At 57.2% G+C, this 16,524-nt stretch overlaps 1 protein-coding gene and 1 long non-coding RNA gene across 2 annotated transcripts in view; one reads left to right on the top strand and one right to left on the bottom strand.

Annotated features, from left to right (window-relative positions):
- Positions 1-2,250: 2,250 nt before the first annotated feature.
- On the bottom strand, positions 2,251-8,351 carry DLX6 (distal-less homeobox 6). The gene is given in 5 exon segments (XM_077303435.1): positions 2,251-3,455; positions 5,374-5,457; positions 5,459-5,568; positions 7,103-7,248; positions 7,250-8,351. Coding segments are annotated over 5 exon segments (1,638 nt in total). The 5' UTR covers positions 8,296-8,351; the 3' UTR covers positions 2,251-3,203.
- A 527-nt stretch (positions 8,352-8,878) lies between these two features.
- Positions 8,879-16,524, top strand: part of LOC143820508 (uncharacterized) — a 45,403-nt gene continuing 37,757 nt past the window's right edge. Inside the window, exon 1 of the long non-coding RNA XR_013225375.1 lies at positions 8,879-9,652. This is a non-coding gene — a long non-coding RNA (uncharacterized LOC143820508). The remainder of the gene's footprint in view (positions 9,653-16,524) is intronic.

Here is a 16,524-nt window from a genome sequence, read left to right as displayed (position 1 = left end):
GCGGCACGGGGAAGGCGATCCGGGGGGACCCAGGCCCCCTCCCCGAAAAAGGAAGGGGACAAAACCGCTTCTGCTCCCGCCAAGCGGGATTCTGGGACCGCGACCGTGTCAGTGGGGAGGCGCCTCCACGTGTTTGTGCACGTCGGGGGGGGGGAAGGGGGGGCGGTGTGGATGAAGATGCGCGGATGAACCCGGGATGAACCCGGGAAGCACCAGCGGATCAAGGTGCGGTCCCGGACCGCAGCGAGTCATGGCCGTGCGGCCCACGATTTCAGCAGGAGCCAACTCTGCCTCTTAAGCACTCCGATCCGACACACGTTCACTTGCACCTGAGTAGGAAGCGTGCTCGGAGGAGAGCTGCTCCTGCAGGGTGGCTCAGCTGCTGCCTCTTCCTTCTCCTGCGGCTTGGTTGGTTTTGAGTCCCCCTTCATCAGGCCCTCTTTGGGGAGCGGATAGGCTGGCGCGTCTACAAAGGGAAAGGCTACCCCGGTCTAACTGCATGGCCGCTTTCCCTCTCGAGCACGCATCCGAATAATTCCGTGAACCCCACAACCAGCTGTACCTCTGAAGCCTCTTCCATTCTTCCCAGCATTATAATTTTGGTTAATTTTCAATTTTAGGTCCTACGTCTCTGCAATTTGTGTATGAATAACAGAATAATTTCCCTCTTTTGTTTCGCCTTTCCTGTTCCTGAATCTAAATAAAGATGGCTTTTTAGTATTAAAAGTGGAAGAAAATTACAGGTAATTATCTTTGACGGTAAAAACGCTGTAATCAGCGGGCTACATGAAAAATTACTCTAATTATGGCTGCATTTAAGAGAATGGGGGAAAAAACCTTCTTATGGATAAAAACCTTAAATTGTCCCCAATGTCTGCTTCAAATTGGATGGCACTGCAGCTGGGGGCTTTGTTCACAATTGATCCTGGGGAGAGCTGAACCCAAAGTTTCACAGTGGGAATGGGGAGGGGGGGGAAAGAAAAGAAAACATTTCCCCCTCCTAATGCAACAATGCGAATGGTAGAAAATGACAAGACTTGATCGGTTTTAAGCCATTCTGAAGACTGACTGAGCGTGGAAGTTGCTCAACAAAAAACCGGCGCTGGTATATTGGTAAGTACACTCGGCTTTTGTGTCTAATTATAGTGACTGTCCTTTTGCACGACTGTATGTAGCTGTCATTATATGGAGCACTTTGAGGATCTCCATTGACTTCTGATAAATGGCTCAGTGGTTTCAAGGTTCATAATTTGAAGGATGCCCAGGGCTCTAGCCATTAATTCTCGCAGTATGGGGCATCCTGCTTGCGTGAGGAAAAGGGGCTTTTCATGTTTCATGATGCCTCGCTTTCACACGGCCTAGGAAGGATATCATTCGCTCCGGACCCTGCGAGGTGGACCAGGGCACCCGCGTCAGGCGCGCTGGCGTATTAGGCGGCTCCTGTTGTCTGCCTGCGGAAAACCCACCCACGCCAGGCAGGCTCTCCACCCCCCCCCCACCCACACCCACACCCCCTCCTGGCAAGAACCCGCCGAAAGTCGGAGGCGGCCTTCCCCGCACCGCTGCGAAAACTGCCGCGAGGAAAGAAAATATCCGCCGAGAAGGCGCAAGAGCCGGAATTCGCGGCGCGACCGGAAGGCTCCATCCCGCTTAGGCTAGAGCAGGCCCCGGGCAGCCCCGGTGCACTCCGTGCCTTGATTGGGCAGGGGCCAAGCGCCTTAAATTTGCCCCGGTGGCTGATCAAAATGAGACCCTTAAAAAAAAAAAGAAACAGGCGCAAGATCACACAGCCGCTTGCCTGGTTAGGTAGCCAGGTCGAGCATCATCCCCTCTCCCCCCCCCCAAAAAGAGAAACACCCCACAATTTCGACCGGCTGCTGTACCTGGTGCATAATACCCCTCTGTCATGGATCCCCCACCTGCCTCTTGGATCCCTAGAGAGAACGACGACGAGGATCTCTGTCTCTCCCTGTTGGTCTTTCTCCCTCCCTCACTTCCTGCTCTTCCTAGAGGTGTCTTGGGCAGCGCCTTCCCCAAACTCTCCTTCCAGAGCAGTCAAGAGGCCTGTGATGCGGGCAACGGAGCCGCAGTCCTCGCTGGCCTCTTTTTAGGGACCGGCTGCGCTGGGGATGGGGGCACCGGGGCCGTTGCCACTCTAGCAGGGTGACAAGCGGGACAGTCCCACTCCTGCGACTGGGGAGGCGAGTCGTCTTTCCGGGACTCGGAGAAAGGCGGGAGGCTGGGGACGTTTGGAGGCTTTTACTCTCTATATGAAAGGAGACAAAACATACAAAGTATATATACAACTAAAATTCAACAAATGTACAGCAAGTTTGTTCGGGAGCTGAGAGGGCGCCGCGATGGGGCTGGGGCGGGCGGAGGGGGGCGCGACGTTTTACCCTTGGAAGCGGGGCAGCGGGGGCTGGTGCGGGACTTCCCGGCGGCTCTTCTCGTCCCGGGATCGCGGTCCACAAGGGGTGGGGGGCTCTCCTGCCCTGGCCCTCCCGGCAGGAAGGCGGGAGAAGCGCGCCAGGCCGCAGGGCCTGCTCTTGGCCGGGGAACGGACGCCGGAGCGCTGCTGCCGGTCGGTGCCAGGCGCTCTTGGGGTGCTTCGGTGGGCAGAGCAGGACCGCCCTTTCCCTGCCGGCCGCTCTCGGTTCCGCTGGCAGAAAGCAGGCCGGCTGTGCTTCCGGACAACGTCCCCGTCCATCCATTTCTTTTTAAAAAACGCTTTCCCTCCCCCCTCCCCTCTCTGAAGGACAGGCTCCCTTTTGAATCACACCCCACCCTTTTATCCAATCTATTCTGTCCGTCTCGGTTTAGCGAATAAAAATAGGATAGCTTCTTTCTCATTAAAAGAGTCCTGGTTTGTGTGTGTGTTGTGTTTTTAAGTTGCTGGGTCCTCTGGCTGGGAAGAAAAGTCTGCACATTTTTATTTTTATTTGTGTTGCTTCGCCTTGTACTCCCAAGAGAGAGGTGGTGCCTCGGAGTCCCGCTGGCAAGAGCCCAAAGAGGAGCCTCTGACGTGGGCCCGCAACGCAAACGGTCTCGTTCTGGCCAGATCAATGGCTGAGGTTAAAGGGGGGGAGGCGAAGCCCCGTCTCTCCTCCTCGCCACACGCTCCACGCCGCCCGCGAGCGGCCCCCCTGGGCAGGGCCCGGCTGGAGACGCGGCCGCTCCCGGAGCTGTTTCCCTTGGCCCGTTCACATCATTTGTGGTCTCTGCATTGTGTCTTGATGTGGAGAAGAGTACCAGTGAGAATAGCCAGGCATGTAGCTGTTGGGAGGCATGTTGACTCCTTTGGCAGACGCTGAAACGTCCCAGACGGGAGGCAGGCCAGGAGACCGCGGGGACAGAGTGGCGGAGCCCGGCAGGGGGTCGCTCTCGTGCGGGTTGCCGCCTTGTTTGAGCAGTTTCTTAAACTTGGAGCGCTTGTTCTGGAACCAGATCTTCACCTGCAACCAAAAAACGGGAGCCATGAGAGGTCGGCAGAAGTCCTGCTAAGGGAGGGGGCCCAGAAGCCAAATGCCTGCCTGCCTGCCTGCCTGCCATTAAGGCTGGCTCAGCTAACTGCGCTTAGAACAAACCTGTCCGGGTCGTGCACTTGGCACGGCTTGATGCTGCCCATTCAAAGACTCCCCCGTCCGACCGACGCGGCCCTTCCAGGCACCTACGCACGCCAGGGCCTGCCTACGTGCAGCTGGCTGAGGTGGCCTCACGCGAAATGCGCAACCAGCGCTTCCGTCTGACCCGAAGGACAGCGGCCAGGCGGACCAGACAAGTCGACGGCCGGGCCACCTCTGCCCGGTATTTCCCCCCCCCCCTCCTCATTTTGGCGCTGCGGACAGAGAGTCTGCTCCGGGCCCTCCTGCAAGCGCGGCGGCTGGGGGCAGAGGCGCCGTCCCCGTTTCAAGTGGAGAGAGGTATAAGCAACCCCTCTGGAGCCAGCAGGACTGACTGCCAAGTAAATATATTGGGGGGGGGGGGAGAGGAGTAATGCTTCCACTTTAACGAGGGAAAGACCAGCTTGTGAAACCCTCTCCCAGCTGGCCACGGGGCGGAGACTGATCGGGCCTGAATCCAGGGTCGTTGGATTCCAGCTCGGCCTAGAAAGCAGGAACAGCGAATTTAGAAGAAGTCCTTTCAAGCACCCGCCAAAGTCGGGGCGGGGGAGTGCGAGAGGAGGACAATGGATCCTCCCCCCCCCAAAGAAAAAGACTGAGCTGGCGCTGTTCGTGGGGATCCAACAGAACTGAGCGCGGCTCGTATCGGATTCGGATATCTGATCAGAACTTTGTCTTTGAAAATAAAGGTTCCAGGAGCGCAAGGCCGCACCGCAAGGCCTCTGGATTCAGGCCCCTTCAGTCCCCACCGCGTGTCTGTCTGGGAGAGGTTTCACAGGCTGGTCTTAAATTGGGAGCATTACTCCCCCCCCCCCCCCACACACACACACACACACGCACACCTTTACTGGGCAGTAAGTCCAGCTGGCTCCAGTGGGGTTCCTAAGGAGGAGCGCTTGCACCTCTCGGCTCGAAACCGTGATGGGGCCTGTGCCCCCAGCCGCCACGCTTGGAGGCAGGCTCAGGAAGAGACTCTCCTTTGGCCGTGTGAGACCTCCGCCTTTCCCGGGCGGGGATGGAAGGCCTCCCCCCCCCCAAGGCCTCCAGGCCTCGGCTCCCCTTCCTCGAACCGGTGGATTCGGGCAGCTGGCTCGTCCTCAGCCTCGGGTGTCCAGAAGATTAGAGGCGCCCCCAGAACCGGATTTATTATTATTATTTTGCTGCGTTTCGTTTCGTTTCACACTCTGCAATCCAGTTAATCGCTCTCCTCCCGAGCCAGTCCTGTCTCGCATGTCATTCAGGCTGAGATTTGCAGGGAAACCCCCGAACGCACCAACCACATTTAACTGTGGTTTAACTCGCTCTAATTTTGTACACGCTTCCTTTGATCCTCGGCTCTATCATCACCTTTTGTACATTTCGCCTAAGGGCAACCGCTGCATTCCAGTTACTCATCCAGGGTAATTTACTATTATTACTAAGATGCGCTTTCTGCGGGCCCATAGGCAGTGCCAGCCACTTTTTCCAGGCTTTGGCCCTCTCTTTAAAGCAAGGCCCGCCTGTTATTTCCGAGTTACTTCGATGCACATATTTTTTGAGATCAGAAACCGGCCCGATTAGGAGCCTGTTGACCTTCCTAAATACAACATCCAGGAGGAAGGAGGGAGGGAAGGAAGGAAGGAAGGCATCCAGGGCGCCATTTAACCGGTATACCTCGAGGCTGCCCTGGCAGCGTGCCGATCCGATCCGGTGACCGAGCCCCTTGGTCCGCAAGAGCCCTGGGCCCCTGTCCCGGCCGGCCCAGCCTTACCTGGGTCTGCGTCAGTCCGAGGGAGGCCGCCAGCTCCGCTCGCTCGGGCAGCGCCAGGTACTGGGTCTGCTGGAACCGGTGGTTTTAAAGCCTGCAGCTGGAGACTCGAGTAGATGGTGCGGGGCTTCCGAATCTTCTTCCCCTTCCCGTTGAATCGGATCTCCCCGTTCTCGATGACGGTGGTTTTTTGCTGGTCTGCAAGAGAACGAAAGGAGGAATTGGGAAAGGAGGTCACAGGCGGGCTTCACGGGGGGGGGGGGGGCACCAGCGACCGAGTCCCCTCCAGGACGGTCTAGAAGCGCTCTGGGGAGGCCAGGCGGACCAGGGCGAAGCAACCGGGTCGCTCGGGTGTGGGGGATTCGTTCTTAGAGGAACCGGCAAAGTGGTCCCATTGATTGTTCGGCCGGCTCTTCCCAGAGGGGTCAGGCCGATGCCACCGCGTCGCACACAAGCAGTCGGGAGGTCTGCGCTCAAACCAAGGAAAAGACCACGACGCGGCTGCTTGCGGGATGGATCCAGGAGCATCGCTTAGAAACAGACCCTCGTCTCCTCCAGAGGGTCAAGAGACATGCCGTGAATATCACCTCTTTCTCTATCATCCACCTGCAACCATGACAGTTCTGCACACACAACCCTACGCTGCTCAAATGCCTTCCTTAACACTCCTGCATCCCAGGAACACAAGACATTCCCGAGAGGATTGCATCCTATACATTAATCGCAAAGATCTAAATGTGCCTCAATAAATAAACAAGAACTGGTGTCCAATTGTTAAGATGCATTTAAACCGGGTTTTGTTTACCCCCCCCCCAGGGTGGGGAGAGGGTCGTTTAATGGCGGGGGTCCCCGTCCTTTGTTTTCTGATGTTGGTTCGAGAGGAGCCGGAAAGATCGACGAGGGATGGGTGGATGGGGTTGGGAGCGCCATTCCTGAGCACCGCGGCCGGCCCAGACGCCTCTCCCGGCTCCTGAAGCGCTCAAGCTCCCACCCACGAGCCCCTGGCTTCCGACCTCCTCGCCTCGGGCACGACGGCCCTTTCCCGCCTGGCTTATTTCTCGGTGCGCCGGTTCTGGTCCGCCTCCCTCGCATGCCGAGGCATCCCCTCCCGTCGCCGGCCTGGCATTCGTGCCCCAACCGCCGCAGCGGCCGGGGAGGGGGGTGGGAGTCAGGAGGGAAGCGTCCACAAAGGCCCCTCCGGGCCATGCAAGCGAGGGCCCTTCCCTCCGGACGGCTGGCGTGCGGGAGGCCTACAGGGCCTCGGCAGGCTCACGATCGGCAGTCCCTACCAGGAAGCCGGACGCGCCTCGCAAAAGACCAGGCCAGGCTCCCGGCCGCGCATCCGCACTGGCCCCAACGAGCCGGCGGCCTGGAGGCCTGCCCCTTCCCCGCACCCGTTTCCTGGGGCGCCGGTGCCACGGAAGTCGGCGGCTCTTCTCAGCGGCAGGCGCTAAAGGGGGATGGAGCGAGGGGGCCGGCTCCTGCGCCATCCGGCCAGTCGCTTCCAAGGCCCCATTTCGGGACAGACTCCCAAGTCAGGGGGGGGGGGGCGGTGAGAGAAAGAGGCGCCGAGAGAGCGGGAGCCCGAGAGCGCGAGAAGGGAGCGAGGCTGGGGAGGGAGGGAAGGAGGGAAGGAAGCAGGCAGGCAGGCAGGCAGCAGGGGAAAGCGAAGGCAGAGCGGGCGGGCGAGCGAGAGGCCTGGGCCGCGCCGGGCGGCGTCGGGGGGACCCACCTGCATCGTCGGGCCGCGTCTGTCCGGCGGCGCCGCCGGCGTGGTAGGACTGGAGGTAGGGGCTGTGCTGCGAGTGGCTCACGTAGGGGTAGGCGGCGGCGGCGGCGGCGGCGAGCGAGCGGTGGCTGTAGGAGTTGGCGGCGGCGGGTGGCGGCGGGGCCGGGCGGGTAGGGCGCGGCGTGGTGGTGGTGGTGCGGGTGGTGGTGGTGGTGCGGGTGCTGGTGCGAGTGCGGGTGCGAGGCGGGCGCCGCCGAGTGCAGGCAGTGCAGCGGGTAGTGGGCGCCCGCCATGGCCGCCGCCGGCGAGCTCTGCTGCTGCTGCTGCTGCTGCTGCTGTTGCTGCTGTTGCTGCTGCTGTTGTTGCTGCTGCGCCGCCGCCGAGTGCTGCGAGGAGCCGCCACCGCTGCCGCCGCCGCCGCCGGGCGCCTGAGCCACGGGAGGAGGAGGCGGCTGGGGCTGGGGCTGGGGCGGCGGCGGCTGCTGCTGCTGCTGCTGCCCGAACTCCATGAAGGCGGACTTGGAGGAGTCCGGCGCGTCCAGCCCGTCTGCCATCGTCGTCATGGTCATCATCCGCGGCCCCCCGCGCCCCGGCCCGGCTCGCCCCCCGCGCCCGCCGCCGCCACCGCCACCGTCGAGGGAGCCGCTTGGCCGGCCGGGCGGGAATCGGCGGCGGGGCTCGCGCGCCCTTTTTGGGGGAGGGGGGAGAGGGGCCTGGTGCCCGGGGGGGGGAGGGAGGAGGGGAGGGCGCCGGGCGAGGCGAGGCGAGGCAGGCGGGGGCCGGCGGCCAGCAGCCGAGCGCGCAGCCTCAGGCGTCCTTCGCGGGGCTTTTCCGCTCGCTCTTCTTCCCCTCCATCGGCGACTGGGGGCTCCGCGGGCTTTTCGGGGGTGGCTCCTCTCTCTCCCTCTCCCCCCCCTCTCCCCTTGTCTTTTGGGGTGGGGGCTCCGGGGTGTGTTGCTGCTTCTCCCCTCCGCTCCCCTCCCCTCCCCTCGGGCGGGTGGAAGGCAGAGAGAGAGAGGGGGGGGGCCTGGGGGGGCTGGGTTTTTTTCCCCCGGGTGCCTCCTCCTTTTTTTTAAGGCGGCTTCTCCGAAAGTCCCGCTCCCGCTTGGCGAGTGGAGGCAGGACGGGGGGAAAAGCGAGCGAGGGAGACGCCGCCAGGCGAATGGCTTGGCTCCGAAAGGGCAGCGCCTCCCCATTGGTCACTCAACCCCTGACGTCACCAGCCCGGGCCCTTCTACTGGCGTCTGCGCGAGCCCACCTTCCGCACAACTTCAGCGCTGGCAGCCCGGCAGCAGCCCTCGCCCCCCCCCCCCCCGCCTTGCCTCCCTCTCGCTCTCTCGCTCTCTCTCTCTCGCTCTCCGCCCTGCAACAAAGCAGCTCTCAGAAGCAGCCCCCTCCCCCACAACACACACCCAGGCGGCACCCGAGGCCGCCTGGATCCCGCCAGCGGTCACTTGTTGGTTGTGATGCAAAACCAGTATTCCTCCCCCCTCCCCACCACCATCCCTGTCATTGTGTCGCCCACGTGTGTGCCACGGGAGCCTCAGCCCCGTTCAGGGCTAAACAGAGGAGTGCGTGGGATCCATAAGCCTCGGGCGCTATTCGCCCCCCCCCCCCCCCGCACACACACCTAGGAGGACTCCCCCAAAGAGCGCGGGATGGACTGCCCGGGGGCCTCCTCTTTTGGCCAAGCGCAGCGTGGGACTGCTGGGCGGCCTCCCGCTCGGAAAGCGACTCCTCGGGGATCTCTCCGTCATCAACCTCCCCCCCCCCCACAGACACACCGACCCCCGGTTGCAAACAGGAGCTCCGGTGATGCCTTCAGATGTATGCAAATGAGGGATGCGGTTAGTGGTTTGGCAAATCTTGATTGCAATATAAACCACCCGAGGAAAAGTGCTTTCGCCCTAAATTTGCCTTTCGATTACAATTCCAGTTGATTTTATTTTATTGTCAACATTGTTAATGATAAAAATAGAGTCGCTTCGCAGTTATTTTTACTTTCCGAAAGGAGGCAATTAGACTTCTAATCAGGAATACACAAAAAGGAAAAAAAAAATCTCCCATGATTAACTGCACTACTTTGTTCAAATTGCAGCTATAAAATTCAGAACAATTTGCCTGTAATGATTATGGACTGGGTTTATTTTGGGAGGTGGAATAAAAGTGGATATAGCATAAATTATCCTCTAATTATACACCAGTGTCGCCTCAATTATCCTCTTATCAAAATGGTTGTCTAACTGCCGCATTTAGTTTCAATTCTCTCCCATTTTTTCTATAAAAAGAACTTCATACCTTGTTATTATTAATCCATTTATTATTTGCAAGGGGATTTATAGCTGAACATCCAGGTGGTATCGCCACATCTCTCGCAAAGATGGACTGGGGAAAGACATCAAGTTGGAACCGACACGAATGCGGATCTATTGCTTTCTCTCTCGCCTGCTCTCTCGCTCTCTTCCCTTTGAAAGCCAGCCTGTGATTTAAACCAGGCGCCCACCGAAGAGGGGGCAAAATGGGATCTTTGGAGATTTGCGGAAGAGGAGACAGGTAGGAAAGCCAGACCACTGGCAAAAGGTAGCGATAGCCGGAAAGACTGAGAAACTCTCATTCTTTCAACGCGCCAAGAGGGATAAACTTGACCAAACCGACAGTATTTTTGCACAGGTTTTAATTTTTGTTCCGGAGTCGTGCGCGGGTGCATGCTGAAGGCCCCACATCGGAGAATCCGCCCCCCCCCCGGGTCTATTTTCTGCTTTCTTTTCCGCGGCAATTTTTCCTTCGTGACACTTTATGCTGGATTAAGAGGGCCTGTTTTCGACGGTGGGTGTTTGGATGGTGCATCTACTCATCGCATCCTTGTGGAAGGACTTGTTCGGGGGAACAGGCTGAATTGCGTTTCTGTCTCAGGGATGGTGGGCTGCTGCTCTCCCCCCTCCCTTCCCCTCCCCCACCCCCCCCTCGGTATTTAACTTCTCCAGCCTCTCGAGTCGGTTCAGTAACTCTGAATGCGGTCCTAAGTGTCTGGCCTTGTTCGCATTCTTTTAACAAAAAGTTCCACTCGACCACGCGAGATCGTAACCGGAGCTGGGCATTTACCCATCCAATGAATAAAAACGGCCTTAGGGATAGAGGGGAACCGGGGGCGCGGGGCGGGGGGGGGGTTGTGGCATGTGGGGGGGGGGGCGCTAAGGTAAAACTTTGTGGCGTTCTCCTGCCAGTTTCCTGCGAGACTTTATTTCGAGGATGTCAGAGAAGTGCAGGTCGATTTGGCAGGTTTATTGCTTCATCCCCTCCAGCCTGTTGTTAACAACCACCGGGAAAGAGGTTTTCTGCAGGTGCCACGGCGGCTGTTCTCCCCCCCCCCCTCCACCCCCCCTGGAAACTGTGGGAGTGCAGAACCGAGAAGGAAGTCAACCTGAGCTGGGCACCAGCTCCTCGCCGCCAAGACCTGCCGCGGACATTGCACAAAGCAGCAGCTCCTAGCTGGGATTGAGTCCCATCGAGCTCCGCGGAGCTTCCTTCTGCGTAAACGCGCATAAGATCCGGCTGCCCGGGTCCCCTGTGGGGTTTTGGAAGCAGGGTCCCGTTAAGTGCCACTGAAATCTGCAAGCGGTGGTTTGAAGGGCATCAAAATCAGGGAAGGGATTGTGTGCAATGAGGAGAATCGGAGCCAGCAGAATGGAGCGACCCATAAGCAGTTTAGAGGCAGGAACACGCTCGGCTTTATTCCACAGGAGGTTTCTTCGGAACTGGGTTTGCTTGAGGGTAATAACATTATATGGATGGGGAAGTGCAGAAACTACATTTTCTCTCATTTATTTCCAGGGAATTCGACTGTGTTTTTTAAAAATTAAAAATGAACAAATTATTATCATTTTACAACTTCCTCCAAGGTATAGTTCCATGCTTGGTGTAGACACTTCCAGCTTCAACAGAGAATTCCAGTTGGGAATGCAGGGTGAAAGGCGGGGAGGAGGGGAGGGAGAATAATATTGCTAAGGTGAGGTCTGGAGCTTCTGGGATGACAGGCTGCGCGTCGCACGGGATTCTTCTTCAGGCCAAAGGCCCTCTATGAAACCGAGAAACAGGCTCACATTCCTATAGAACTCGCTTCTATACAAGAAAATCGCTGGACTATTTTACAATCTCCGGCCCATTGTTTCTGAGGCGGGGGGGGGGGACTTCAGAAAATTCGCTGGCCCCCACCCGCACCCTGCCAAGAATATACAGAGGGGCTCTGACAATCCGATCTCTCTTACTCCCAAACAGACCAGGGGCTTCCGGGAGACATTCCCGGACTAAACGGATGGACGGTGGGAGGAGAGCATCTCTGTGTTTCACACGTCCAAAAAGATGATCCGAAGGAGAAAGATCTACCCATAGACATAATTCTAGCAAGGTACACAATCCGTAAGAAGATTACTAACAGTCCGTCCAGCCTGGATGGGGGGCCGGATGGATGGAGGGACGGAGGAAGGGCTCGACTCCCCCCTCCGGCCCCCTCGTCTGTTAGCTGGGCAATCGGCACCGATGTAATTAGCCAGACCCGCCAGCCTTGGCGGGGACTTTCGACGGCTTCCATTGGCTCATGTGGGTGACTTTGTTGCCGGTAAATATTGATTGTTTCCGGTTGGGCTGAGCCGGAACCGCACACCTCGGGTGCGGCGGACTCTCCGGGCAGCCTGGCCTGAGGGAGGCTTCTGGGCCCCTTTGTCCCCAGCTCCCCAGGGCGAGGGCGAAGCTTGTCCCCGAGGGGCCCCTCCCTGTCCCCTGCGGGGCGCCGGGAGACAGCCGTCGGGGGTGGTAGTGACAGGCGAGGCCGCAGGGGCTCCGGAGGGCAGCCGGTTCTCCCAGTTGCAGGCCTGGCCTTTTCCGTCTCCCGAGAGGAAAGCGCCAGAGCCAGCAGCCCAGCCCGGGGAGCGAGGCTGCTCCTTGCCCTTCTCAACTTTCCGCTTGGATGGAAATGTTTCGGCTTGTGAATCGAGTCCTTAAGTGGCAAGGGAGAAGATGGCACCTGGATTACCCCCCACCCCCATAAGAAGGTCCTCCTTCCCATCTTCCTCGCCCTGCTGCAATACTGGTGTGTTGTGGAGCTGAATCTCCCGCTCTTTCCGGGAGAAAGTCGTGGAGAAAAAAGGGTATTTAATGCGGAGGAAGGCGGCAGTCCGTGTATTTGGGATGAGTTTGGGATAGGATAGTCCCACGTCTCACAGTTCCAACACGCTGCTTCAGCAAAGACTAAGAAAATGCACGCAGGTCTTTCTTTCTTTCTTTCTTTCTTTCTTTCTTTCTTTCTTTCTTTCTTTCTTTCTTTCTTTCTTTCTTTCTTTCTTTCTTTCTTTCTTTCTTTGTGTCAGGTGCTGGCTCGGCCGCCTCAGAATTTGCTCTTAGGCCTCACTCAATCCTGCAAGGAAAAGCCTGGCCAGGCGTCTGATTGCCAAGATGAGTTCAGTTACAAAGTTGATCCTAAAGAAATTAGACCCGCACAAATAGCCTTTTGAGTCCGCAGGAATAACTCGGTATTCATTTCCAAGGCATCCAAATAATGGTGCCCAGCGAGCAAGCTCCGCCGACTTCGGGGACTGAAACAAGCAGGAAAAGGAAACGATGCCTCAAAACTGCCCCCTCCTTCGTTTCTTCTGTCTGTTCCCAGCCTCACTTGTTTGGACGTAAACCCAATAATAATAATAATAATAATAATAATAATAATAATAATAATAATAATAATAATAATAATAATAATAGCTCCCTCTGTTGAAAGAAAGAAAGAAAGAAAGAAAGAAAGAAAGAAAGAAAGAAAGAAAGAAAGAAAGAAAGAAAGAAAGAAAGAAAGAAAGAAAGAAAGAAAGAAAGGCGTGGCAATCTTACCTCCCTAAACCGGAAGATGACCCCGCAGGGATCTTTCCAGCTTTCTTTTTGGTTGTGATGCCATCAGGGAAAAACAACAGCAACCAAACAAGCCGGGCACCCCCTCTTATTGGACAGAAATAAGCCCAAGCCGAAGCTGCTGGCGCGGCGCCCTTGCACAGGAGTCCTTTGCAGTTCCGCCCGTGAAGTTTGAGGCCAGCGACGCCATCCCGCCAGCAAAAGGATCCACTGGAGCGTGAATTCTTTCTCTCTCCTCGCCCCGAGGTGGGCGCTTCACCCGTCTCTCTGCAACAAACTGCATCAAGGCCCCAGGGTGTTTGCTCAGGACCACCCACCCCCACCCCCCATTTACAAAGGCAGATTGGTCGGGGGCAGAAACTCGGAGGTCCTGAGAGCGCTGGCAGGCCGACCCATGCCCATGTGCTCGGCCCTGTCGGCTGTCAGGGAATGGTTGCTTTTGCCGGGCTCAGTAGGACCCGCAGAGAGTGGCTGGCTCCGCATGCCGGTGTATTGTTGGCTCTCTTAGGCCTGACGCTTTGCAAGATTATGGCATATTCCTGTACTTTGCATGCAAGCGCAGGCCCAGCGTGTACATCCCATTCCTTGAGAGTGGGGACCAGGACGACGTGCTATCACAGCTTTAGACGGTCACATGTGCCCACTAGAAAAGCTGTTTTGTTGTTAGCGGTGATATTAATGCTATTAGTTCTTAGAGTCCGAATTAAGCATTTCATGCATGCCATTGTGTGTGTGTGTCTGTGTGTGTCAGTTCTGACACACCAATGTGTGTCGACTACCTTCTTCTCCCTGCAAGGTTTCTGGCTTTGGCGTTTACACTCTGGCTCCACATTTTTATGTAACCAAATTTCAATAATTAAAAAAATAAAAGTCTGGACAGACCAAGAAAGCTCTTGTCAATGCAAGGCAGAATTCCCTTGTGGAACTTGCGGCCACTGGGCTTTAAAAGGCAGGCAGATGGCTTTAAAAAGCCTTAGATGGTTTCAAAGGCAGGTAGGCAACTCCCCGAAAGACGAGCCCAACAGAGGCCAGGAGCCACCATGGCTGAAAGGAGCTTCAGTATCCGGGGGCAATATAGCTTGGGAAGACTGGGCGGCCGGTGCCAAGGGGAGGCGGTGGGGCTCCCGGGGCAAGGACTTGGGATACGGTGAGAAACAGGATCCGGGACTCGGATCCAGGACGGATCTTCTTATATGGACGGAGTTGTGTTTGAGAGCCTGCGCGCTTCCTGCCGTCTCCCGCCGAGTTTCCGGCCACGGAAGGCAACCCTGGAAACGTTTCACTGGGGAAGGCAAGTGCATCTCCCCAGGACGGAGTTCATTCCCGTCCTTGCATCAAATCACTTAAACGTGAACGATCAGGTCTGAAATCAGACGCGAAGCAAGGAAAAGTCTCAGCCACGCCCCTCTCCCTCTCCCTCTCCCTCTCCTCTGCCAGACGGCTGCGGGACCGGCAGCCCCCCTCCCCCCACTACCCCGATTGCCCTGACTTTTGTGCTAAGGTCTGAGTCCCCAACCTGGCAAGGCAGCCTTGGGATGCGGCCGAATTGGCGGGCCTTGAAAGTGGAGGTACAAAGAAACACCCGGCCAGGGGGTTGTGGACGGCAAGCAACCTGGCCGCCCGCGCCTGCAGGGCCAGCGAGTCAGTCCCCGCTGCTTCCGAGGGGGTCTCCTTTGGAGACAAGGATCGCATCGCAGCTCCATGGGGCCACGCCAGCGTTCAGCCCCGGGCCCCGGCTCTCGCCCGCGGTGGGCACAGGCAGCTTGGCCCCCAGGGCCGTGACGTCAGTGGAATCGTGGACTGCCAAACGTGGCTGAGAGATGGAGCTCAGGACCGCATCCCAGGCCGGAGTCGAGATGCTCTTTTCGGCATGAGTCCAGGCCTGCAAGCCCCGGCTGGGTGACCCGTCGCTTATAGCTTTGGGTTTTTTGCTTTTTGTTTTTACAAAAAAAGAGAGGACAGTAGAGGAGGCTTTTTCTCTTTTTCTTGGGTGGGGGAGGGAAAGGGGAGACAATCCATCCATAAATGCTTGGAAAGAAAGGGGGGAGCTCAACATCCCCGTGGGGTTGTGTCCTGGATTTCCCTGGGTTTCTAAAAGCCCCCCCCCCCCGCCGGTCCCCAACGAAATCTTTCCGTATCTTTTTGGAAAGGGATGAAGGGAGACAAATCCCTTTAAAATCATGCTAAACAGGCAAATGAAAGAGACAGAGCACACCAAGAAAGCCGAAGAGGTTTGTCTCAGGTGACATGGACCTTGTTCGCCGACTGCGCAAGGAGGTTAAAGTGACACCAGCTAACCTCCCTCCCCCCTCCCCCCACAATGAATGGACGGGTTGTGTAAGGCTGCTCAGTCCGATCCTCTCCAAATTTACTGAAGTTGAACTGAGTTTACTTCCGAGCAAGTCTGCATACTCTGCCTCTCCGGGCTAAAAAGAGTCCCGGGGTGCTTTCGCCCTTATTCTGCGTGCATCGGCTGGGGGAAAAGAAAAATACTTCTTGCTTCCTTCTAATAAGAACTTCTGACACGAATGGAGACAATCATCGGGATAACACCCGGGTTATGATCGTATGCAAGGAATTCTGCATTGCTTTAGCGACGCGGAATAGATGAAGATGTATATGGATGTGTAAAAAACAACAACAAGAACCATCCTGCAATCTTCCCCCCTTCTTCCCCGCCTTCGAGTTCTCTGCCACTCTATCCCAGAGGCTTGAGGCGGGTTATGCCAGCGTTTCTTGTCCTGAAGAACACCCCAGGTGTCAGAAACACAAAAGCGGGCGATAAATCCTCTTGAGCTGGCGTAATCTGTCACGATGGCAGAACTCAGAGGCATTGGGGTCGGCTCCAGAGTAAATCCACCGTGGATTAGGGATATGAGGAATGCACGAGGCAGCCTCTCATATACAGGAGTATAAACCTTGTTTGTCAGGTCGATGGCATCCCTCTCTCAATTAAATTGCGCGCCTCAAAATTTGCCACCCTTTCAAGGACGAACGTGGGACCCAGGTTCAAATTCCCACTCTGCCATCGACGCTTGCTGGGTGGACTCTCACAATGTAACCTTCCTCACACAACAGTTGTGAAGATAGGGGGCATGTCTTAAGCCGCTTTGGGGGGGGGGAAACGGGGTATAAATGAAGTAGGGAGTAAGAATGGGGCATAATGAAGTAAACCTCTCTCTCTCTCTCTTTCTCTCTCTCTCTCACCCTCCCTCCCCCTCCCTTTCTGCGTATGGGTCGGTTGCCCACATGCACCCAGGCGGTCTTTCGGAACCTGTGGTGCATGTGTCGATTCATACAACCCACTCCTTACTGTAAGCGCGCCCCCCTCCCACCCATCTTCTTGCAGGATGGGCCACTGTAAGCGACAGAATGCCGGGCTGCTTGGACCTCGGGGTCGGACCCAGATTGGGCCTGGGGGCTTTTCTTCCATCCATTCGGAGCGACCTATCCCGAATCAATGGGAGGAGGGTCTGGCACGACGACCTCTCCCCGCCCAAGCCTTGCCTTCCTAAGCCAGCCCCTGAAGACGT

The sequence above is a fragment of the Paroedura picta genome, chromosome 11, assembly GCF_049243985.1.
Source record: "Paroedura picta isolate Pp20150507F chromosome 11, Ppicta_v3.0, whole genome shotgun sequence".
In the NCBI taxonomy this organism is placed as follows: domain Eukaryota; kingdom Metazoa; phylum Chordata; class Lepidosauria; order Squamata; family Gekkonidae; genus Paroedura; species Paroedura picta.
The sequence above is the reverse complement of the archived record's forward strand: the minus strand, read 5'-3'. Positions and strand labels throughout refer to the sequence as shown.